The sequence below is a fragment of the Aplidium turbinatum genome, chromosome 4 (assembly GCF_918807975.1).
Source record: "Aplidium turbinatum chromosome 4, kaAplTurb1.1, whole genome shotgun sequence".
Taxonomy (NCBI): domain Eukaryota; kingdom Metazoa; phylum Chordata; class Ascidiacea; order Aplousobranchia; family Polyclinidae; genus Aplidium; species Aplidium turbinatum.
Window position 1 is genome coordinate 9,923,103 of NC_137475.1, and position 24,293 is coordinate 9,947,395.

At 36.1% G+C, this 24,293-nt stretch overlaps 1 protein-coding gene across 1 annotated transcript; it reads left to right on the forward strand.

Annotated features, from left to right (window-relative positions):
* Positions 1-3,514: 3,514 nt before the first annotated feature.
* Positions 3,515-20,453, forward strand: LOC145768884 (protocadherin alpha-10-like). Its single transcript, XM_082580490.1, has 18 exons — positions 3,515-3,605; positions 4,004-4,233; positions 4,746-4,917; positions 5,457-5,570; positions 8,069-8,202; positions 9,080-9,288; positions 9,648-9,793; positions 12,097-12,361; positions 12,675-12,852; positions 13,430-13,570; positions 14,194-14,367; positions 14,753-14,941; positions 16,176-16,388; positions 17,060-17,232; positions 17,943-18,096; positions 18,336-18,450; positions 18,772-18,906; positions 19,357-20,453. The coding sequence occupies exons 1-18, from the start codon at positions 3,515-3,517 to the stop codon at positions 20,064-20,066; spliced, it is 3,543 nt and encodes a 1,180-aa protein (XP_082436616.1). The 3' UTR covers positions 20,067-20,453.
* Positions 20,454-24,293: the final 3,840 nt, after the last annotated feature.

The following is a 24,293-nucleotide window of genomic DNA, read 5'->3' on the forward strand; positions in this document are numbered from 1 at the left end:
TCGTTATGACTCGAATCGGTTATATCCATGTAAAAACGTGAACCATTATTGCATCAGTCAAAGGTGCAATTACATTGAATAGATTTAGACACACACTGAATAACAATGAATGGTGAAACCCAGACTGCTCTATCAATTAAGCATACAAAAAAAAGATCAAACAGTTTTCCAAGTTTAGGTTTGTAACGTATTTTTTATTTGTTTTGTCCAAGAACGCTCAGAGTTTTAATGTTTGCAATATTTTGAATTTAAAAACACACTTTCAAAAAATAGGGTTCCCATAACTTGGTGCTTGAACAAAAACACCATTGAAACAAAAATTTGATAAAAAGGAACGAAGACAAATTGCGATAACAGAGAAATCTGTTTTAAATGGCTATTTACGCCAGTAGGATATCAAGCAACAGAAGAAAGACACAGAAAAATACTGTTTTGATTTTTTTCATCGTCTACCAGCGTGTTTACGGCAAGTAAAAGTTAGTCTAAAGAACGTCGGAGGCCGCCAAAACAATTTAAAAGTGAAAACTATTGTCAGCTGTTTTGTGTCTATAGATGTTTTTTTCTTTGAAACTTTAACTTTTATTTGATCTACACGTTTCAAGTGCATGGAAAGGAGGTTTCTAAGTTAGTTATTGTTTCAATTCAAAGATTTTTCTCGATTGCTATATATAGTGTACAGTAAATCGATTTTAAATTTCTTCAGTAAATTGAAAAAAATCTGTCCTTAATTAAGTTTAAATAAACTATTCAACTGTTCTGACTTCAATGATAGAAAACATATTCAGTTTGTAAGTAAGTTACTTCAAATTTGGTAGCCTACCTATGAATTATTTACGACTGTTGTAATACTACTTGAGCATTTTCGGGAGGTAAGCAGTTTTTAAGAATTAGTTCTACGTTATACTTTAATATCATTGCAATGCCCCACAGCCGAAGTTGCTAATTGTAATGAAATCATACATTATATATGACGAAACTTGTGAATAAGTGTTGTCTATTTGGAGTAATGTGAAGTGCAGGTTTAAATTAAAATCTTATATCAGCACTACAGTAGTTGCCACAGACGAATGACACATTTACGAGTAAAAGTGCGGTCAATCAATGGGTTTTGGTAAAACGGCTGTTGGTTAAGCTTGCTTTCCAGTCTTGAATTTTATTGTTCATTGAATGAAATGTAAATCTGCACAAATCGTTGCAATCGCCCTTGTCCAGGTTGCACTACATTTTCAATCGCATTCCAAGTCAGAATACATGGGACTTGGAATTTAACGCTGGGCTATGAGCTTTTTTTAGCATTAATTATTATATTTTACCACTTTTATTTATCAAATAGTTTTTCTCAAAAACACCGACAGAATGGGTGAATGAGTCTTATTTTCATCTTCAAGGAGCTAATTTATTTTCAACGGTGTTTAAAAGTGTTTTTGTGTAGGGTAAGGTAAATATGTTATCATTATCAATCATGCATCGGTCAAACACTTGCTTCCTTTCAAAAACAAACAACCTAGTTTGAGCCTTAAATGTTCCCTTCCGATTGTTATCTTTACGTTTGCGATTGCGGGTCATTTGTTTCGGCCGGCATGCTTCATTTGCTCGATTACTCTGTCAAATGGAGGCTAAATTCTTGACAATCCCGATTGCTGTAGAAGTAGATTGTAGAATCTCACACAGCAATGAGACCTTCCCGTGTAGTCAAAATCATCTTCCCATTTGAAGAATGTTTTATGAATGAAAAAATTTGGCACAACTGTATTAAAGCGATTAAAAATACTTTTTTTAAATGTTTAATTTTTGAAACTCTCTTCTTTCTATACATTGAGCTGGTTAGAGGAGCGACAAGAAAAGAGCAGTTCTGTCTGCTATTGTTTGCTATAGGGTAGATAAATAACAAACGTTATTAAAATTATTTTTCTTAGTACATCAAAAATAAATACTTTGCCTCTCTTATTTTCAACGAACACTTAAGTGCTTTGTCTTGTCATTTTACAAGCACGCATTATTGAAGGTAAAGCGATTTTTGGTTCTAAAATCCTTCAGATAAACCGAGACAATTAAGCGTAATCTACACTGACAGATTGACAAAAAGGAAAGAGATCTTTTGAATGGACTTTTACCATTCACGCTTAAACCATATCTGCCACAACAGGCTGCAATTGCATTGATGCGACACATGTTGATAGAAAATCAAAGTGATAAAATACTCTTCAAGAGTGGAATAATGATGCTTAATGCGGAAGAGAGTTTGCTGCTTATCTTTCGCTTTTCATTAAGTCTTGTTGAACACTTTTCCACTTATGAAAGCTGGTTTGCAATTGCGAAAATTTTTAATGAGCTTTCTTTATTCAGTTTTAGCGTAGCAGCAGTAAAGGAATGAGAAATAAAGTTACAGAGCTAGGAGATGAACAATTACATTTTTTAAATTTATTCAGAGAGAGATTTGTTAGCTTATTAGTCTTATGACAGCCAGTCGATTCTGTTACAAGCCAAAGTAGGTTATCAACAGCAAAATATTGTCTTTGTCAGGTGTATAAAAGAAAACAACTTTGAAGAAAAAAGTCGGTAAACTAAGTCTATATATTGCTTTGAACAATTTTTTGCTGTGTTCTTTTTCTTTTGATGACTCAAATTAGCCAGATGTCGGCAAATAAGAGCGTTTCGGTTACTGAATTGATAAAAACAGCAACGTGGCCCTTTGCAGGCAAGGCGTTTATTTGTTTTAAAAAACTGAGCAATCGACAATGCCACCCCCAATTGGACAAGTAAGCAAGCTTGAAAAATGATGTTTACTTGAATGCTTTTCAAGCAAAAAAATTATTTCACCAAAGCGTTAATCAGGCTTACACAATTCTATTTCGTCTAACGAGTTTCAATTGTAGCTATGGTAAAACAACAAAAATGTTTGCTGATTTTTTTTTTTTTTCTGAACGTTTTCCTAAATCGTTGTAGGAATTATTCTTGGTTTTATCTCTTGAAATTCAACACGTATTTCGGTCACGGGACATGAATTTTCTATTAGGAAAAATCCTACACTGTTGCCCTTTTAAATTTTGTAATTGTTCCTGTTCAGGAAAGGTCAGATGCATGGCACCAGCCAATGCATGACTGACACCACTTGACAGAAGCCAAAATCTTTTTGTTTTTGCTTGGGTTCGCCCCTTTTCGTACACCTCAGCAGGTTTATGGTAATGGGTTTCCAAACAAACTCATATCCAGTTTACAATTTGTTTTTTAAGCTTGGCCGACCAAGCTATTATACAGTATTGTTCGAGTGTAGGCTACGTAGTGAACCAATACCATTTCAGTTCTTTTTCAATTTTGTGTGGATCTTCAGATTATGACACGTTGTTGAGTTCAATTAAATATTCTCTTTGCTTTCAATTTTTAGTTTAAGCCTAACGATGATATTTTACAAACATGAAAACTTGGTTGCAAAACATTTATTAATGTGACGAGTTACAGAGACAAAAGAATATTTTTACTTTTAGAGTGCAGGAAAATGTTTGATTTGTTAAAAATGATGCTGTTCGTGACGTCACTGATGACGTCATCATATGCATCGCCTGCAACAACAATGCGTGTGTATGTACGAGAAGACGCGAAAGTGGGTAAGTCATGTCAAAAGCGTTTTCATCTTCTCTGCCACAGTGCGATCGATTCCAGCTTAACATCGTCAAACAATTCGTCAGTCTATAGCTTTTTGTAAACAGTTAAGCTCACGCAGGCGATCGTGGGTACTTCAAACTATAAGAATTACGCGTATAGACTACCCTACAAATTGAGCATTCGACATGCACAGTGAAGCATTCGACTGTGAAAGACAAATCAAGAGGACAACAATAATACAATGATATTTGAGACCAACGTTTCCTTTTTGCGAAACTTTCAAATTACTGTACAACTTTAAAACTAAGATTTTCCATTAAACCGAATTCGGACTCGAATCAATTTTTAATTCATCTATCTGTCAGATTTTCTATAAATTTATTCTTGTATTTATATTTAGACGCACTTGTTGCAAGTACTGTTGATTTGCTCGGCTTATCAAAAGCTAGTCCATCAGGGTTTCAGCTTTTAAGTCAAAAACTGATGACACCAAATCAAGCAGTGGAAGGAACGCCACTGCGACACAAATGGCTGAGCCTGGACGAACAGAACGGAGACGTAACGTTACGTCACCGAGTGGACAGGGAAGACCTATGTGGTGATGTCGACCAATGCGTCATCTATCTCCAGGTGAGCTGTGCTGTTGCTAAAGAATCAATCATCATTTATTGAAATATCAAAACCTTCTCAACAATTATATTCATGTCTATTTAAGTGTAGCATTTAAGATTATATTACCTAAACTCTATATTACGTTTAGTTTAGGTAAATATTATCTAAACTAAACGTATTTCGTTTAGTTTAACTTTAAAGTTTCTATGGGTGCCATAAATAATGAAAGTAAAACTTCAAAACACTGAGTTTCAAAATATAACTTGATCTTGAAGACACCCTTTTTCATTCAGTTGTAAGGCAGTAATAGGCTACTACAGTTATTAGAGATGGGGTGGTGTTCAGCGTTGTTCGCAAGAAGATAACAAAAATTAAAAAAGAGGTAAACAAGTTTGAAAATTTATCAAAGATTTCAGTTAAACTTTTTAAAATGTTTATTGATGCACTAAATTACAATACAATTGTTGCAGAAGTATCACTACAACAATTAAAAAATCTACCTAAACTTAGAAACAACTTAACTTTTTCAGATTTTCGCGATCGATCAACAGCAGTTGTTGAACCTTCACGTCATCATTGATGACGTCAATGACAACCTACCGATATTTCCAACACACAGGATCACTTTAAACGTATCGGAAAGCGCTCCCATAGGCGAAATATTAAGCTTGGATCAGTTTCTTGCTGAAGATGCTGACATTGGTGAGTCTTATTGAGTTTATCCTCATTTTTGTGCATTTCGTGCCATTTTGTGCAGACGTTTGTGTGCATTGTATAGGTTATTGGAAGCTGTTATTGTGGCAACAACCAAGCTGAAATTGCTGCCATTCTCGTTCTTTGTAGGAAATTTGGCATTGAGATGTTTACTTAGAAATGAGGTTTTTGAATATTGCTTTGCAGAAAACTTATTCTTTCATGATCACATAACTTTGTGATTGGATTCTAAGAAATTGATTGATGTGGATTTACCTGCATAAATGTCAAACTTTAAACCAAAGCTGTAGCACCTTGAGCTTGAGATTTAATGATAATTCTACCTGCTAAACACTTACAAACTACCTCAGGTTCAGTTTTATTTTTATATTTCCGACCATCGCAGAGAATGCTTACCATAGCATAGCAAGGGTCTACAAAAAGTAGAAGCGACAAAACGACGACGTTAAAAATTAATTAACCAAACGCAGGGGTTTGGCACGGTCGTAACTCCTTGAAAATAATACTTTATTATTTCATGTTTTCAGGAAACAATTCGAAGATAATTTATTCAATCAAGCCAAACAACTATTTTCAGCTGGAACAAATTGAAGACAAGGCTATTACAATACATTTGCAGCTCAAAGTTATTCAAAAACTAGGTAAGACAGTTAAATTAAATGAATGTTTGAAATTTACACTTTTTTGATGTGTGAAACTTGAAGATAGAAAATCGAGATATTTACAAAAAATAAGCAAATTTGGGAAACGAAAACAGACTTTCGCACGGATTATTATCCTTTAATCTACAAGATTTTATTTACCGCAGTAAAATTTCTACAGTGAAAATCAATAACAGGTCATGGGGACCACAAAAGTAGACAGGAAAAATAAATTTTGATTAATAATTTTATTTCTGCAAGTGCTTGTATGTCAGAAGGGTGACATGGTAAAACGACTTTTGTAGACTGAGAGTCGAATTTGTTGGCAGTTTTCCGATTCCTAATTAGATGAGATATTTTTTTCTTGTGTGATTAATGTAATTTAGTAGTTACAATTTCCATGTCTAACTAAATCGCAAAAACGTTTAGTATATTTTAAGTAAGTCAACATTAGATTTTAGTGATGTTTTGATATTTTTCTGTCTCACTGATTTAGTTGTCAGTTGTCACTTTTTGTTGTAATTTTTTGTGTTGTCATTAATCACCAGCAACTGTAGAAACAGATATGCTACATTTTCTACTGCTTTAAAGATTGAAATTATGGCTGTCAAGTAAAGACAAACTCTCCATAAATCCAATAATTCTTTACCCCAGTCAGCACATTTACTTTTTGACGCTAATTTACCCTACGAGTATGCAGGCATTGAACTGTTTTTTTTTTTACAGTTAGCCTAATTGTTTTCAGTCAAAATTGATAGAAAGTCAACATCATTTTAATTGTTATTATTGTTTGTAGTATCTGTACTTGTTTTGTTTTTTTCTGTTCTTCCTTCCTTCTTCTTTTTTTTGTCAATTTGCAACAATATTAACAACGCAATACTTTCTTTTGTGTAACTTTTTGAATGAGAGAGTGCAGACTCGACGACCTCCTACGCCTTCAGGGCTACGGTCTTTCGCACTCTCTCATTGGATGCACACTGTCAGTTTTTGTTTTATGTATGTTTCGGCGTTTCGCATCCAAACAAAAATAAAATGACCATCCATCCATCCATCCATCCATCCATCCATTGTCACTATTATGCATGGAGCAGTAAATCTTGAGAGGTTGTTGACTTATATTTAAGCTAAGTTTGTTACATCCATTACGCATCCTTTTCTTCCACCATGAGTCAATGCGATAGATGCTTGAAAGCATAACCCATTTTTCGTCTCACAAATATCAGAAACTATTTTCTTTGTTACATTCATGAGCCCTAACATGATAAAAAAAACAATGAAAGATATATACAACGTTTCAAAACATAAATTTCTGTTGCAGTTAACTTTTATTGACGTTATATACGTCACGGTTCAACTTGTAAGAGCCGAACTCACCTACTACCAGTCAGTGGCGTAGCCAGAAAAAAAATTTGGGGGGGGGTCAAATATTTGTTAAATTGAAGAGAACAACGAAGTGTTTGATTTAAATCATCGGCACTTGATGTGCAGTGGCGTATCCTGGTGGGTTGAGCAAGGGAAGCAATGAAACTGGTGGGGGGTTAGAGCGTGCCGAAGGCACGCGTATTCTAGGGGGGTCCGGAGGCATGCTCCCCCGAAAATTTTTGAAAAATTACACTCAAATAATGGATTATAGCGCTTTCTGGAAACACTTTTAGGGTAATATTTGTATGAAATTTATTAGCAGATAAACAGCTATTAACTTATTAAAGGTAGCTCTTACACACAAACGAGCGAAAATTGCGGCTAAAATTGGAGAACACCAAAAAATCAGCTACACAAAAAACTCAATAACTACACAAAAACCCAACAGAGTAGCCATTCTGAAATTGCTTCCACAAATTAGTTCAAAGAAACGTAAATCGCGTAAATTTTGCACGATTTACGATTTGCAAAATTTATTGGTGTCTTTCTGTGTGTCTAAAACAAGTCCTTGGGGGTGTTAATAGCCAGATGTCTTGGAAGACGTTATAAATTCCTATAACTTTATCACATTTTCAACAAAGGGCTCAACTTCTGAATCCAAACTTGGAAAATGTGGGGGGGCCATGGCCCCTTTCGCCCCCCCCCCCTGGCTACGCCTATGCTACCAGTAATCTAATTTCAGGTTTGAAGTAAATGTACAGAAAAGAAGTTCTACTGGCCGCATTTTGCTGTAAATGTCAAGTGTATGATTCAACATAAAAACGAGCCCTGTTTTTACATTGTACTTGTCAAGGTTAGGACTTCCTGTCATTCCGTATCTCATATAAGCTACATCTCTGGATATCAACAAGTTAAACTTTCTTCACAATGTAGATACTAACTACCTGTTTTAGCCCGATGCTGCGAGTTTGCTGTGATAGTGGGGGTTTGCATCAGCTTTCGGAACACAGTTCCTTAGTCATGTGCCATGACGGAAGCTTAACCTTGTGTAAGTTTTTTTGGCGCTGTTGAAGCTATTTCTTACTTATTTACTTACTTAAATGCGGTGTTTAAATTTTTTCGATGTTTTATTCCAGATTATGAACAGAACTCCATCGAGCGTTTGACTCTCACTGCCCGGGACAGGGGAATCCCCTCGTTGAGAAGCAACATGCAAGTCCAAATAAGGATTTTAGACGTCAACGACAATACCCCGGTGTTTGAACAATCAGTAAGTTGATCGACCCTTCAAGCAAAAGTATGTTTTAAAACAAAATATTATGGCCTATTTAACAGTTTTTTTTTTAAAAACATGATTAATCACCATCTATGATAATGAAACAGGTTGAAAAAGAAGATTAGGCTGAGTTTACGCTACTACCTACCATACAGTCCTGGTTGGTGGTCGGACCACTTGGCATACGACACTCAGCAAGTGCTTCAACTCAGCAAGTACATTTCAGCTACTGTCCAAGTCAGCAAATGAGATTTTTTTGCTCAGCTCGAACTTGGTTGGTTTGGTTTGGTTTTGAATCTTTATCCTCGGACTGACAAAACCTTGATAGGTTATTCCTGGTACTTGTTCGCATACTTGTAGAGGCTCTTGACGCAGGGCCGGTTACCGAGATTGGCAGAGTGAAGTTTTCCGATTGTTGAAGTCTTGTTGCCGGGAAATTATTCCATTCATTAGGTGCCGCTGAATGGAGAGCAGTCCTGAAATGCGTTGCTCAAACGCACACCCCGAGAGTCGAACCAGCGCTGCGTGATCTTGAGCCCGGCGCGTAACCCTTGGTCATAGCTTCCTAAACTGAATTTGCTGACTTGTGCCATGTCAAGTTTCGACTTGCTCAGTTGTTACTTGCTCAGTTTTATCATTTGCCAACTTCAGCCACTTGCTGAAATGTTGCTAGCTCAGTTGTCACTTGCTCAATTGTCATTTGCTCAGTTCACAACTGCTGACTTGCAAACAAAAGAAAAACAACAACCACCACTTTCCATTCATTCATTAGAAAGTGGAAACAAAATAATCTATTTTCAAGCACAAGTTGTGGTGAAATTGTTTTGTAATTTTTTTCTTGTTTTTATTTGTTTTTAAATTTATCTAACAGGAATATAGCGTAAAGCTGCTTGAGAACTTGTATCCAAGCGTCGTCATTATACGAGTGAAGGCTCACGACGCTGATTCTGATGGTTCCGGTTTGATCCGGTATTCAATTTCCCGGATGAACAAGCCAAAAGCACGCCAACTTGTCGATATAGACCCGGAGAGTGGTGACGTGATACTAAAAGCCACATTGGACAGAGAAACCCATGATAAGTGAGTGTTTAGAAATGATAACTTTTCACGTTTGCTTTATAACTTCATTAAAGTAGATCCCAATAAGCCACCCTTGATCCTTTTGAAATGCAAATTGAGATGAAATTTTGTGCCAAAACATTTGTATTCATTTGTTCATTGTTCTTCACGAAATTTACACTAATAGATACTTTTACACTGTATTTTTAGTTTTACTGCAAAAAAGAAAAAAAATATCATCATAAGTGATTTGCAAAGGAATTGAAAAATGTTATACCTGCCAAAACTTTGAACTGGTTTCACAATGTTATTTCTTTATTGTAGATAAATTAACGCCATTTCTATTTGTTTAATCATTCGAGATAACGATTCATTTACAGAATGAAAATTATGATTGAAGCACGTGACTCCAGTCCGATCAATCAGAAAGTTGGACGTACCTGGCTCACAATACGTGTTGATGATGTCAACGACAATGCACCAACGATAAACATCAATTTCATTGCAACATCTGTAGATGATGCAGGTAAATTATGATCAAAACAGTCAAAATGTTACGTCCTATAAGCTAATCTTGATAACGTTGTTGTGACTTGCTAGTGGTTATCAGGGTTGCCAGGCAACCATAGACGATTTCGGACAGTAATCGTCTGGAATTCACACATTTTTAGACAGTTAATAAAAAACTGTTCTATTTGTGGTCCAGCACTTCATTAATGCCATAGGTACTATATAAATGTCCGAATGATTTGCTAGCCGTCGGACACAGTATGATATTAGGCCAATTTGTTGTTTCTTGTCCGAAGTTTAGGGCACGTGGCAACCCTGATAGTTATCATTGAATTAGAAAAAATCTTTCAAAGACATAACATAGCTCGTTATATTATTATTTACAGTTTTGTAACGTAGTAATAATCAGCTTTTCTATGACGTAAAGAACTCATAGAATAGTTCGTTATGGATGACTTTAAATTGTGTTATATAACTCTCAGGTCTGGTTGCATAACTTATTCCTCTGAAAACACTTTGATGCAGCTTGCTGATTCACTGTCAAAATGCAGTTGTGTTTGTCATTCCCGTGATAATTCAACCAGAAAATCATGCATGAAGTGCAAATTGTGATTACTGGAATGCAACACATAGGATAGGCTTTGACCCTAAACGAGATTAACAGATTGTTTTGGAGATCAATGCAAAATAGTTTTGGATATTACCAAGGTCTGACTGACAAAGGAGCAATAGGACAAACTGCTACATGGAGATGTTGCGTCCAAATTTTTGTTGTACTTTGAGACAAAAATGTAATTGTTACGGCATTGAACACACCGCTATAGCATCACACGTAGAAAGTACTTCATTTTCATACAGTATTACTTCCTTCTACAAAGCCGTATTTTGCACAAGATGTTTCTGAGGCTTAGTACCTCATAAGTAATTGCCTCATAAGTACCTCATAAGTATTTTTCTGAGGCATAGTACCTCATTTTTGCGGCGCTGGCCAACTCGCTTTTTATGTTTGTGGTTTACTGAATGGCAAAAGTCAGCTGGGGATACAAAAGTACTCTCTTACAGTGTGCTAGAGCAGGGGTCACCAACTGGCGGCCCGTGGGCCGCATGCGGCCCGCAGAAGGTATTAGCGTACAAGTATAACCAAAAATACTTTTCTTGAGGAGTTAAAGAGCATGAAGGCAAAAAATACTTTTCGGGAAGCATAATTATTTTCACTTTGCATACGACCGACCAATCAGATGGTAGTTCGAGGTGGGGGTCGCTTAAAGTTATTCCAATGCGATGTCCAACCACACTGTCCCAGTAGTTGAATAAAAACGTATGTTTTCGAATTTCGAAATTGTCTGTGAGCATATAGGGTTGCTTATTTTATGTTTGTAAATTTCATGTAGGTAAACACTATTGTGCGTTTCACCGTTATTATGTTTCATGAGCAGTGTTCCCTTTATGCAAGTATTTGCTGGCAAAATAGGTCGATGTGCCAACTGAATTTATAATAAATTGGCAAAATATTAAATATAAATTTAAAGACTTTTTCTGGTTGTAAAAATATTTAGCTTAGTACTGCAAAATGTGGTTAATCAACAATTCTTGCCATGTTGATAAGTACCGCAAGTGACAGTTGTCTAATAATAATTAATCAAAGAAAGACGGTTTTATAGATTCTCACAAAAAGGATGAAAAACCAACTCATTGCTTTTTTAGAAGGAACACTGTTCATGAGTTACGATAAAAACGTTTTTTCGGTGATTTACACAAGCATTTGTTTCATGAAGCCTGGTTTCTTTCTCCTTGTTATTGGAGCCTATTTTTCATTGATATGTTTTTAGGTCACTATTGTTGCCTGTATTGCGATGTGTCAAACATTTCCTTGTTTACTGAAGCTGTTAATAATTGCAAGATATCTTTTGTGAAGCAAAGTGACGACACCACTCTTGCTTAGCGATGAACATTCTCATAAAACCGCTCCCTTCGCTATAAGTGCGCAAAACAAGTGGCCTCGTTTATTAGGCATTGTTAAAGAAGTCAAAAGTGTTAAGGAGCTTGGCCTGGCAGTAGCGTTGTTCGAATAATTTTGTTGCTGCGGTATTCTAAGATAAATATTAACAACATGTAACGCTGAATACTGGGTACGAAATGCGTTCTTTTCTAGCATAAGAGTCAACCTACCTAAAATTTTATTAGTGCGGCCCGCCACAGCTCTCCTTAGTGCTAAAGTGGCCCGCATGCAAAAAAGGTTGGTGACCCCTGTGCTAGAGCAAACAAAAGTGGCTGTGATGTTTTCAAAACGCAAAAGTCTTCATTTGTACTTTTTTCCAGTTTACCTTCCTGAAGACTATCCAGTGGGAACATACTTTGCGTACATCACTGCTACAGATGTTGATCTTGATGACAACGGAAAAGTACGGATCAAAATTAAATCCGCGTCATCAGAAAACGGAAAAACTGGAGTTCGTACTTCGTCTATAGATACTTTTGTTTTCACACAAGACGGTTTCCTCAGTTTGAGCAAAAGTCTTGATCGCGAAATCAGAAGCCGCTACACTATCGTTATGGAAGCATGCGACTTTGGATCCCCTTCTCGGTAAGCTCAACAGATTTTATCTCATCAATTGTGTTTTATTTTTGCGTCCTTTATTACTTTACATACGTTGTGACGTTGCGTTGTCGTTACGTTACGTTGCGTTGTTACGTTACGTTGCGCGCCGGTTTTCACGCCCGGTACTATTTCTCCATACGCTTTCATGATTGAAAGTATTTAGAACTTGATCATAACAAACCGGTTTGTTGTTTGCTTCAACATTTAAAAATGCTGTGTAATGCTTATTTTGATGAATCATAAACGTGTTTGATTTTTGATATTTTCTTCCTTTAACAAAGAGATTCCTCTTATGCAGGTGCTCAAGAAAAACTTTATTAGTTATTTTGTTGGACATCAATGACAACGAGCCAGTGTTCACCAATACAAAACGGACATTTTCACTTCTAGAAGATTCCCCTGCTGGTACAGTTGTCACAACGGTTCATGCAAACGATAATGACGCAAACAATCCACCAGCGATTTATAAAAACGTGGTAATTGCAATTTGAAAAAAATTAAATTTAAAAGTTTGATGTGCTTCAACCTAACTGGGGCTCTCGGTAAACTATAGTATGATATTTACTGACACAAACCATAAACAAATTATGAGTTATTGGGCATTTTCAAGTTAGTATCTAATTGCTACATGCCAGAAAAAAATGATTTATCTGGGAAAAAAGTAGCTTCCTTGTTTTCTGTTTGTTTGTCAAAGCAACCAGTAATTTAAATGAATTCCAGCCATATAATCATTTATACAAATTACTTCCACCTTTTGTCATCTGTTTTAAAACAAATTGCATATGATGAGCCTCCGAATCCCGAGATGAGACTTTGTTTGGTGACTGACCCTGATCTAACTAAAGTGGGTGAATGATAAATTATTCTTGATCATGGTTGTGTGGGTGAGAAACTATTTTAGGTTTCAGTATTGAAACTTTCAAATTAGTCTGTACTTTCACTATGAGTAAGCCAATCAACCAAAGTTACGGTGTCGAGGTGATGTGAGAAAACGTTAAATGATGACAAAGTAGTCTAGCTTCTGAAACTAATTAATTGACATTTCTTTTCCAGTTGAGTGAGATCGCGCCTTCTCCTTACGGTGAGGTCTCATATCACATCATAGATGGAGATGGAACGTTTTCTATTCATTCTCGCACCGGGGAAATCACCTTATCGAAGCCAATCGATCGGGAGTCAATTGAAAAATATCTAGTCAGTGTTTTGTTGTTGAACTTTGTGATTTTTATTCCTTATCTGTAATCAAAACTGCCAGTGTTTCAGCACACTCTTTTTTTCATTATTATGAACATCAAGTAATTGTGAACTGTTGCATTAAATTAAAGCTACTGCTGATGATAATAACTAGAATTTTTTGAATCGGTTGTTTTTGTGGTTGAAACGAAGCGAAAACGAGACAATACATTTTGTGCCGAATCGAGATATTTCGAGTTTTCAAAATGTTTTCAAAGCATTTCTGCGCTAAACACTCGAAAACCTAAATCATTCCTAAATCATTTCATTTTAAATTTACAAGTAAACAAAATTGATTTTTCTTCCAATGTGAACAAAACTAAAGAATTTTGGTTCGAAAAACTTCAAAAAATTTCAAATTGTTTAGTTTTGAACAGTCTCACTGAAACATGATTAGCCTACCATTCAATTCAGCGGTAAATGTGTTGGGTCAGAGGAAAACTGATAACCACTCAACTACTAAATCAAATGCTACTTTTATTATATACGCTTTGCTATTCAAATTCAAAGTCATCCATTTTGATCACCAAATAAATATTTCAATTAAAAGAATCTAATCTGTTTTTACCCTTGAATCTCTCTAGATTACAGTACGAGCAAAAGATGGTGACAGCGAGGTGTCGCTAGAGACAAGACAACAGCTCACGATAATAGTGGGAGATGTAAATGACAACAAGCCCAGCTTCATTAACCCTTCTACTGATAATTCAACAGTTTATGCAACTATTCTCCGCAATGACGTCATTATGAGAGTGCAGGTAAGCCATTGTGGATTTTCTTGTTTCAGAGCTCTAAACTTTACAAAGTGTTTATCGCAAAGTAAAGCTTGTCAGTGTGTAGGCAGAGATAAGTTACTACTTTTATCAAAGTTGAATGTAGGTTTACAAGCATCTAAACGTCTCGTAACTATTCACACAAATAAGGAAGTCTATTTTGTTAACATGATAGCCTACATAAAAATGTTATTTTGGAAGACAACTTGGTAAAACTGTTTACGTTTGAAGTTCAGTGTGAGATAAAGAAAATAATCTGAGAATGAGATTGTTCGATTTTTGTTGGATGCTTAGCAGAAAAATAGGAAACAAATATTTGCTATACTGAAAGGTTTACAACACAATCCATAAATTAATACGTCTATTTTAGGCGGTTGATTATGATGAAGGAAGAAACGGGTTTGTTCAATACAAAATCTCTTCCGAAGATGGCGTGATCAAGTCTCGCACCCAGTTATCTTCACTTTTTACCATAGATTCGACTTCAGGTGACCTCAAGTTAAACTCAAGTAACCCCAAGTTGAACTCTTCTTTGGGAATTCACACAGTAGTAGTTCAAGTAAGTATGCAACTACATGTTGGCACAGACGTAGCCATAGGGGAGAGCAATCGCCCATGGCTACGTACGAACGTTTATTTTGCCCCCTAAAAATGTGTTTTACTACTATTACAATGCTTTAATACCATTATAATTCATGTTGAATGACGTTTACCCCTTTAACAGTTACTTTTGCCCCCATAAATAAAATTTATTTTTTAGCTATGTCATTGCATATCGGGCTATTGCAGCAGAATTGTTTTTTAGAAAGTTTGCAAGATTCTTTTCTATGTAGGCTGTGGTCTATTGACTGTAGCTGCGTTTGTGTTAGCCTACAGACGATACTTGCTAAAAAATAGAGTGCAACGTATGTTTTAAATGGTACCGTATCAAGTCATCAAAACCAAAAGCTCGCGGTCAATTTTGATGTGCTGTGATGTGTGCGTCAATATTGCTAAGACTTTAGTTGTATGTGGGCCAGACAAAAAAGAAAATAACAAACAACTCTTTTTTTAAAAGAAGAAACCGTATAAACTGTTTTTTTCGTCTTGCTAAATGTTTCTGTGTGACAAAAATTCAACATTAGATATTGCAACATAACTTTTCAAATTTTCACTACTTAAAAACAACGTTTATCTGTGTTCAAGTTTTTTGTTTTCAACACAATTATTTTTAAAACTTTGTTTTTTTTTAAATTAATTTGAAAATTTTGTTATTTACAGTCATCTGTTACTGTAACAATAAAACAAAATTACTGTACTCACTTAATACTTTTAAAGGTGTTTCTTCGTTTCACTTTCATTTTATTGTTATTTTATCCAGTAGGCTACTATTATGTTACTCATTTTCTGTACTTAGTTTAATTGTTTCAATTTGTTACCAGTGGCGAAAAAATGTTTTCTCTCGAAAGCGGAGCTCTGTGTTAGTGTCAATTTCTGAGAGGCAAAATTAAACAAAAGTTACAAAAGCCCATGATTTTTGTGGAAGAACTAATACAGTTTTGAGAGGACATTTGCCCATTTCCGTACTATTCTATTTCCTTGGTGGTTACTTTTATTATTCTTGCAGTGCAGGAATGGAGCAAGGCTTCTTCAACCATACAGTCATTTGCTGCTACTTTTTTAGTACGATCATGCTACTAATTAACTCATCACTGTCAAACTTTGGTATTTTACTGTATTGTAGGCCTGCTGAAAGGTATATTTGAACCTGGCTCTGCTTTTTCGGTAAATTGATGAAAAGTATTTATTATTAGGCTTCTGACAATGGTACAAATTATCTACGAAGCCATTGCGCCATTGAAGTGATTATCACCGATTTGGAAAAGTTGCCTTTGGTCACAGCCGTTGATTTGAACGCTGCTTCGGTGACGTCATCCGTCATCATCGCAGTGGCTCTGACGTCATCACTGATTGTCTTAGCCATCATCGTATCGGCAATTGCATGCAAATACAGAAGCTATAGAAAGGTGAGGCAGTCATTTTTTTATCCTTTTAGAGTGAATAGTTACTCGGTATCATTTACGTTTGTAACATTGCATCAAGTATTGCTACTTTATTTATATCATATAGACTAAGACATATAACAAGGTTGCCAAATCGACCACTTAATTTTGGGATGACTTGGACAGAAACATGACTGCATTTAGGATTTGCTAAAATTTATAAAGAAAATCTTAAGTTATTAGATTTGTATTCGTGTTGTTCTAAAATGAATATAGTGATTGTGCTCTTGTACAGTGTAGGCCTACATAGGATGAACAATTGAACATATATGAACGGTTTTGTGCTGTTTATTGAGCTCGATAAGATTGTTTTCCGTTCAACGAAAACATTGCAATGTTTCCTCGGCTCGGGTAATAAAACGCAGACAAAAAGTTATGCAACACACAGTAGGCTACGTCACAAATCGGTTAAAACATACCTGAACTGAAGGTCATAAGTTAGATAAATAGCTATTGCTTTGGCCGTAAACTTTGAAACATATCTGGCAGCCTTGATATGATGGAGCATAGCCAGGATGGAGAAATGTCTCATCTGCTATAAAATAACCTTTGTTCTTGTAAATTCGGTTTAATTACAATGAAAACACAATAGAAAAAAAAACTTAATAAATTTAAATTTATAAAAAATGTTCCAGCAAAAACGAACGTACAGATGCCGAAACGAAGCCGTTGACTCCAGTGATTGGGCTGATTCTTCCACCATGAGTTTAAAGAAGTTTTCTGAGAAGAGTCACATCTCTTCAAGAGACACCAGCATCATTAGTAAAACTTCCACTGCTCTTGGATGGAACAAGTCTTACCCAAAAAGGTATAGGAATAATCTTATCTCCAGTCCCCTATTCACCAAAGTCATCTTTTCAGTCCTTTCAGGGGCGGATCTAACAAGTAGCCTAAGGGGAGAGGGGGCGATTTCCACAAAACACAATAATGTGTAGGTGTACTGTACATTAATCTTATCTAGCAAGTTCGCTAATATAATAAATAAACTTACTTTTCTGTGCTTTCAGGAAGGGGGGGAAGCAATCGCCCCAATTGCTTCCTCTTGGATCCGCCACTGAGTCTATGGATGTTGTTTCAATAAAGAAATGTTTCCATTTCAAATAAACTGAAAGGGATTATGCCTTTCTTGTCACATTCTTATAAAAATGGGATTTGTCAAAATTGTTTCAATACATTGGAAGCATATTTCTTCACAGCCAGTCTAGTGTTTGAGTGATGGTGCCTTCACTCAAGAGCTTATTTAAGTTGAGCCCTTCTGGAAACTGAGCAAATAGTTTTCTGGCGTAGACTGTATTAATTGCTTGAAAAAAACTTTCAAACTTGAAATAACTCAAACATATAATTAATAAAATTTGTACATTTGTGATTGCTTTCGTACTGCCATTTTCTTGCAGTAGCTTGTCCAAAATATGGCCGAAACGTTTTAGAAAATATGCTGTAAATATAAGGTTAGGTCTACATAGTAAGATGTATGAAAAGTATTGAATGATTTCACCACATAGTTTTTACAATTCTCAGATCGGATTTTGTTAAAGACGATTTTCTAGATGACAAAGGATCAGAATTGGAAGCGAATGTGAATGCCAGCGCAAACAACGCTTCCGTTCATGTCAACCCAAAAATCTATTGCCATCCCGCATTGGAAAAGCGTGCTCTCTCAGTGCGACGCAAGGTAAGCAAGGAAACGTAACATAACATAATTTAAACGTTAAAAGAAACGGAAATTAGTGATAATTTTAGCTTGCCTTGCTGCTTCAAATTTACAAACTAAGGTAGTCATTAGTTCACTAATTTGTTGTGAAAAATCAAAAGAAAGTCTTAAAATACCTTTTTGGTGCAATTTGATGCCCACTTTGCTGACACGTAACCACAAAGGATAACGTCTCAGATGGTATTTTCTATCTCTTGTAGATCTATTATGACAAAATTTATCCCACTGTGACAAGGAAGACGTCACACGATGGCGATAGTGGGCGAGGTGACAGTGACCCGGATGTGGCAGGCAGTGACATTACGAACGACAACGGTACTTCGCCGACTTAATGAATTTTTATGTTTGCTTAAAAATATACAATAGATTTTTGTGATTATTTTTTGATTGAAATAAATCTCAAAAAGCTAGTTGTAATCTTTGTAACTCAGAGTTTAAGATATTGTAAGTTGACATAAGCTTCACAGCTTTCCATATGACTATACAATCTTATTCTATAGCTTTGGTGATCGTATGCAAATTGTTCATGAAAATTATCAGTTTTTATGAACTTTCTTCTGTTTATAATAATAACAATAATACTGTCAGGTAACATCTAATAGTTTATGATAATATTGCACATGTAAATATTTTCAGAATTTTCAAAAACGACTTCATCGAGGCAGTCTGGTAAAACACATCGCAGTAGACTCAATCCAAACCCCAGATGTACAGAGCAGTGCTTGCGTTACGGACACAGTGATGCCTGTTGGATGCCTGATTTTCAGAAAAGTGAGTAACTGAATTTTCAACATCAACAATTTTCAACAACATTTTCAACACAGCACAGAATACAATCGATTCGTTTCAATATTGGAGAAAACACTGCTACGTTTCAACCATTTGACTGTTTTGAAGCAGTCACTGGATGTAAATTAGGATTTTTGGCGATCATTTTTTATGCTTGCATGTTTTTAATTCTATTTATTTCATTTGCTCGATACCTGAATGGTTAACTATGTTGTGAACTTGGTTAATTGAATCAATTTTATCACCAAGGGAGTTTGTATACGATTTATCATGATGAAAGTAGACCCAGAGGAGAATATGTTGCTTCCCACTTCAACTTTTGCTTGTTTGTTTTTAAAGTTGAGATTTAAAATATCTTCAAGAAAATTGCCGTAAAGTTTTCACCAATGCATTTTTGGGCAAAATTTGACTATAGACCCATTAACTTTACAGATACGGAAAAAGACGGAGATATACCACCTCAGTACCACGCAACTTCAGTGGAATCACCTTTGTATGTGGAACTTAGTCCCAAGGCCAATCCTCCAGTTTATACGGACTTCCAAGAAAATCAAAACCTTGCCACTATTCCTGAAACCCGGCCCGTCCGCCATTTTTGGTCATTTCCAGCAAACGACCTGAGTTCGATATATTCCAATGTTGTAATGAATGCACAACCACAAGATGCTGTTTATAGTCGGCACGCAGCAAATCACACACCAACACGTCACAATTACGTCACAAACGATCGTAGGCCTCCGACTGTCAGAATGAGTCCGCTGTCGTGCGCATCGACCCATGCTTCCATAAAATCGTGCGACTCTGATGATGACGCCATTAAAATCTCTGATGCCATCAGATACCCGAATGTTACTAAGCAACATGGCGTCATCGGTCTTGATGACGACAGCAACGATATGAGTAAGCGCTCCACTGTGTCCTTATTTTCTCCTTCCTCACCACGTCATTCGTCGATGATTAGAAGTGCTTCAGCTGATCTTCTTGGGGAAGATTCTTCCTCAGAACTGTTGTTTTCTTTGAAGAATGGAAGGCATTCTCCTGATCCTTGGCCTTACTCCCACGATGAAGGCACTTTTGGCAATGTTAGCATGCAAGAGACACAAGAAATTGTTGATAATATTGAAAAACTGCTTGATACTTGATCAAACTATTTTGTGTTTTGTCGTAGGCTAATCAATCAAAGTCATAATTTGCCTGAAGTTTTTGAGAAAGCTCATAACGAAAAAGTTTTGATATTGTTTCTTCTAAATTTGTAGCATGCAAAGCAAAACTATATTCGAATGTCTAATATTTTAGTGTTGAATTACTTTTTGTGCGAGATAAGACCAGTCTTCTGAATGGATTGTCCCATTTTATCACAATTGCTTTGCTGAAAGCCGCGCAATATGCGGATGGATGTTAGTTAATATAGTTAGATCACATGCTTTTCCAACTATTTGTGACTTATTTAGTTGTAAAACGCTCTACTTCCATCTTCATATTTTACAAAAAGAAAAAAATTGTTTTGTACTATTGCAATAAAAATACTAAAAGTATATTCGTTAGTTGTTACTCAAAGAATTCGTTCTGAACTGCTTCGTGAAAAGCAAATTTTGATTTGAAAAAAAAAAGTTTTAAACAATCCTACCATCTTTTGAAAATTAAATCTTTGTACTGTACATGGGAAACACAAAAGACGTTTGAGAAGTTTTAATTTTATCACTTAATCCTGTGGCTGATCTAAGTAAAAACTTAACGTGGCATTAATCTTGTACACAGACGTTCCTACCAGGACTGTGGAGTTGGAGTCGGTAAGATTTTAACGTGTCCGGAGTTGAAGTAGTTAAAAAAACAGTCGACTCCGACTCCAGTTTGATAAAAAACGATAAACAATAAAAATTTTGTTTGCAATACACTTTTCAAAATATTGTTTCTTATTCTCTGTATTGCGCTCCAAACCTTTACCAAAAACTAGAAGTATTAGTTCTTATCAGTTTTGTGAAAGCCGCCGTTTCAACTTTGATTACAAATTTAATGAAATTAAATTTTTTTAAATGAAAAAGGACAAAATTTCGGATAAATCTGGCAATTTTTTTAAATCTGGCAACAATGATGTCAAGTCGGCCCCTAGTCGGAGTCGTATATTTTTCGCCCGACATTACAGCCCTGGTTCTTACAAAGTTTTACAACCTCAGTTTTGCAGAATATGCATATCTTTTGTATCAACCCAGCCGCTGCAGATTTGCAATAGAATTTTCTCCTAAATGTTCAAGTGCAACGAAGTGTGACTGACAGCAACCTGACACGTGATCTTCCCGCTTCGAAAGGTGGTCACGGATGACTACTTCGGCGTGAGGTCGAAGAAAAGGCAAGCATGCCATGACACTTGAGTGGTTCAACTGAAAACATCCGACGCTTTACTTTGGTTGAAGGCTTTTTAATGTTGAATCTACGTAAACTACATATGGTCTATCAAGACAGCGTTCCGGCAGCATTAATCCTGCTTCTCTAATACAACCAAAAAATTCGAACACAGTTGATTTCCTAAATGAGAGCATTAGCAAACCTATGTCTAGAAATTTGAAATGGATACATCGGGGATAAAACTCTTCGCTTTTAGCTTGTTGTTGTGTCATTAGCCACTTGAAAGGTAGGATAACCCACAACAGAGTGAACTCAGCCTTCATGAAAACAGCATTTAAACTAAACTTTGTTATTACAGTAGCTTGTAAAGAAAAATTGTCAGTTCATCCGGAAAAATATAAATCATTCAAAAGTTTGCAAAAATTTTTAAACTATTTCTACAAAACAATCAAACTTGTAGCCTAACTTGTACTTTTTCCACAGATCGCGTGCTCTTATCAAAAAAACGGTAACCACCTAAACATGACAATTTCCTGTAAGACCCGATGACACCTCCAACCAATCAGAACATGTTTAAGTGACTACCGTCCAATTGTGACCTTTCTAGTATTTGGCCCGAGAGTTGATCCAACTTTGTTTAGTAATTACAGAAAAAAAAGAGTTACGGTTTGGGTGGGAATCGAACACACGTCATCGAAATGGCTACCACCCCTCTTCGCCAAGCTGTGGACGACGAAACGTTGACTTACTATACTTTATATCAGAAATGTTTTCTCTGTATTCCCTATAACTTCTCATTGGTTGAAACGCTGTTCCTGTAACTTCTGATTGGTTCAATAATTCATTTGTTTTACAAGACTTTTTATGTTTAACTGCCTACCCAAAAAAGAACAGGATAAACTGCACTTTTTTCTGAAAAATTCAGATTTTGATACTATAACTCAGGGCTGTGGAGTCGGAGGGATCTTGGCGTGTCTGGAGTCGGAGACCTTAAAAAAGGTTGACCCCGATTCTGGCTTGATACAAAACGATAAAAAATTTTGTTTCTTGTTCTAAAACTTTGCCAGAAAGGAGAATTGTTTGTAGCCTACTTGTCAGTTTTTGAGAAAATTGCGGTTACAAAATTACCGTTCAAAGTATAATGAGAACCTTATCTTCTCATTCATTCCCCGTTGCTTGAATCAACTATGGGACTCACCTTTACCTTACCGTTTCAATTCCAATCAAAATTTAAGTGAAATTAACTTTAAAAAAAAAATCAATAAAATGTGGCAACACTGAATTCGGAGTTGAAATCAGTCAGTTATAAACCTGAGGAGTCGGAGTCGTATTTTTTCGCCCGACTCCACAGCCTTGGTACATACCGTAGATCAAACTTTTCGGAGATCGTTTTTATCAAAACCATTTCTAGCTCATAAAGCTGCATCACGTTGGCTTAATTGGTGGTAACGTTGCAACGTCCAATGTGCCTTAAATCAATGAGAGATTGAAGAGGAAGAAATGTACTTACGTGTATATCAAAATGCTGTGTTCTTGAGCAAAGTACATTCTCAGTGAACTAATTTTCCAGTGTATAGCGATAATACGATTACATTATTATAACGTCAGACTAATAAAATAATGGAGTAACTCATTTTTCTTGTTTTGAGATAATCGAAAAAAACTGTCTGCACGGTTGATTTTATCATATTTATTGTACAGTTAAACGAAAATAGCATGTCGACACAAGTACAATGAGCATGTATACTTTGATTTGCTTCATTTTGCATCCCATAATGTGCTGGGATGACTTAGGCCATTTTCCGAATGCACAGACATGACTTAGGCCATTTGATATTTTGAGTTTATCAATATGAGTTTTTTAACGGTGGCATAATAACAGTAATAATACGACTAGAATTAACAGGAAAATCCCTAATAGCAACTCCACTCTAACGATAGGAGTTACATTTCATGCTAGACTGTATATATCGCCCAAAAACAGTTCGGAGTTGGCAAGACAAGCTGAATAGATTATCAGTGATGAGGCAAATTATCAAAAGAGTGGCCCCCTCTTGGCCTAACATGTTTTATAGATTGGAGATCATTGTAGTTCCTCAATTTGATTGGAAGATGGCTTGAAAAATAGGAATCCATGTACTGTAGTGTCGCCTAAGTTTGTTTGTGACCGCTGTGGCAGATCCTCCCACTGTGCAGCCTCACATAATGGGACCTTGTACAATACCTTTCCACTGCTTTCATGATTCAGGCCTCTAAGATCATGAACCGTGGGATCTCCAGCTTTCTTTCCAGGCCTGATACTCAACAAGCATCATCCATCGATTTTCATAAAATTACTGTGTTAGTGTAATTTTATTACATAAAATTACATCCTCTGTACATTGTTGGGATGCGGTCTGATCCTGGCATTCTGGATGATAATTTCGTATTCTCTCGTCGTAAAAATGTTGTTTACCAATTTTTGCTCGATGTGAGCTACTGTGCATGCTATCGCACTCCATTCGAGTGTAACCAGCCACGAGGTACTTCTGAGTAATAGTGATGCCATGCTTCCATGCAAGGCACAGTAGGCACTAGAGACATTAGAGTTTCTATTTTGATATCCACACCCATCGCTCTAAATAACCATCTCCTCCAGACCGGGGCTTCCAGAAATTACCCGTTCGTAATGATTAAACTGCAAGAAAGCGAATACTTCACTGCGTAAATCACCTTCTGTTTCATTCCAAATAGAGCAATAAGCATCTTTTGATTCAAGATTGAATTGTGTAAAATTGTGTACCTGCAGCTTGACTTTATAGTACATTCTGCTTGCCTTAGTTTTGGGACACAGAAGTACAATTAGTATAGCCTGTGAATCCATTGTCCATACGGAATTTACTGTGCTAGCGGACTCTTTGTCTTTCGTCTTCTCATCTCAATCTTCATTCTTCAACTTGATATGGTCATCGTATTGTTTCTTGGTAATATTACTGCGTTTGAATGAAACACACACGTCGCACTGATCCTTATGTGGTATGAACAGG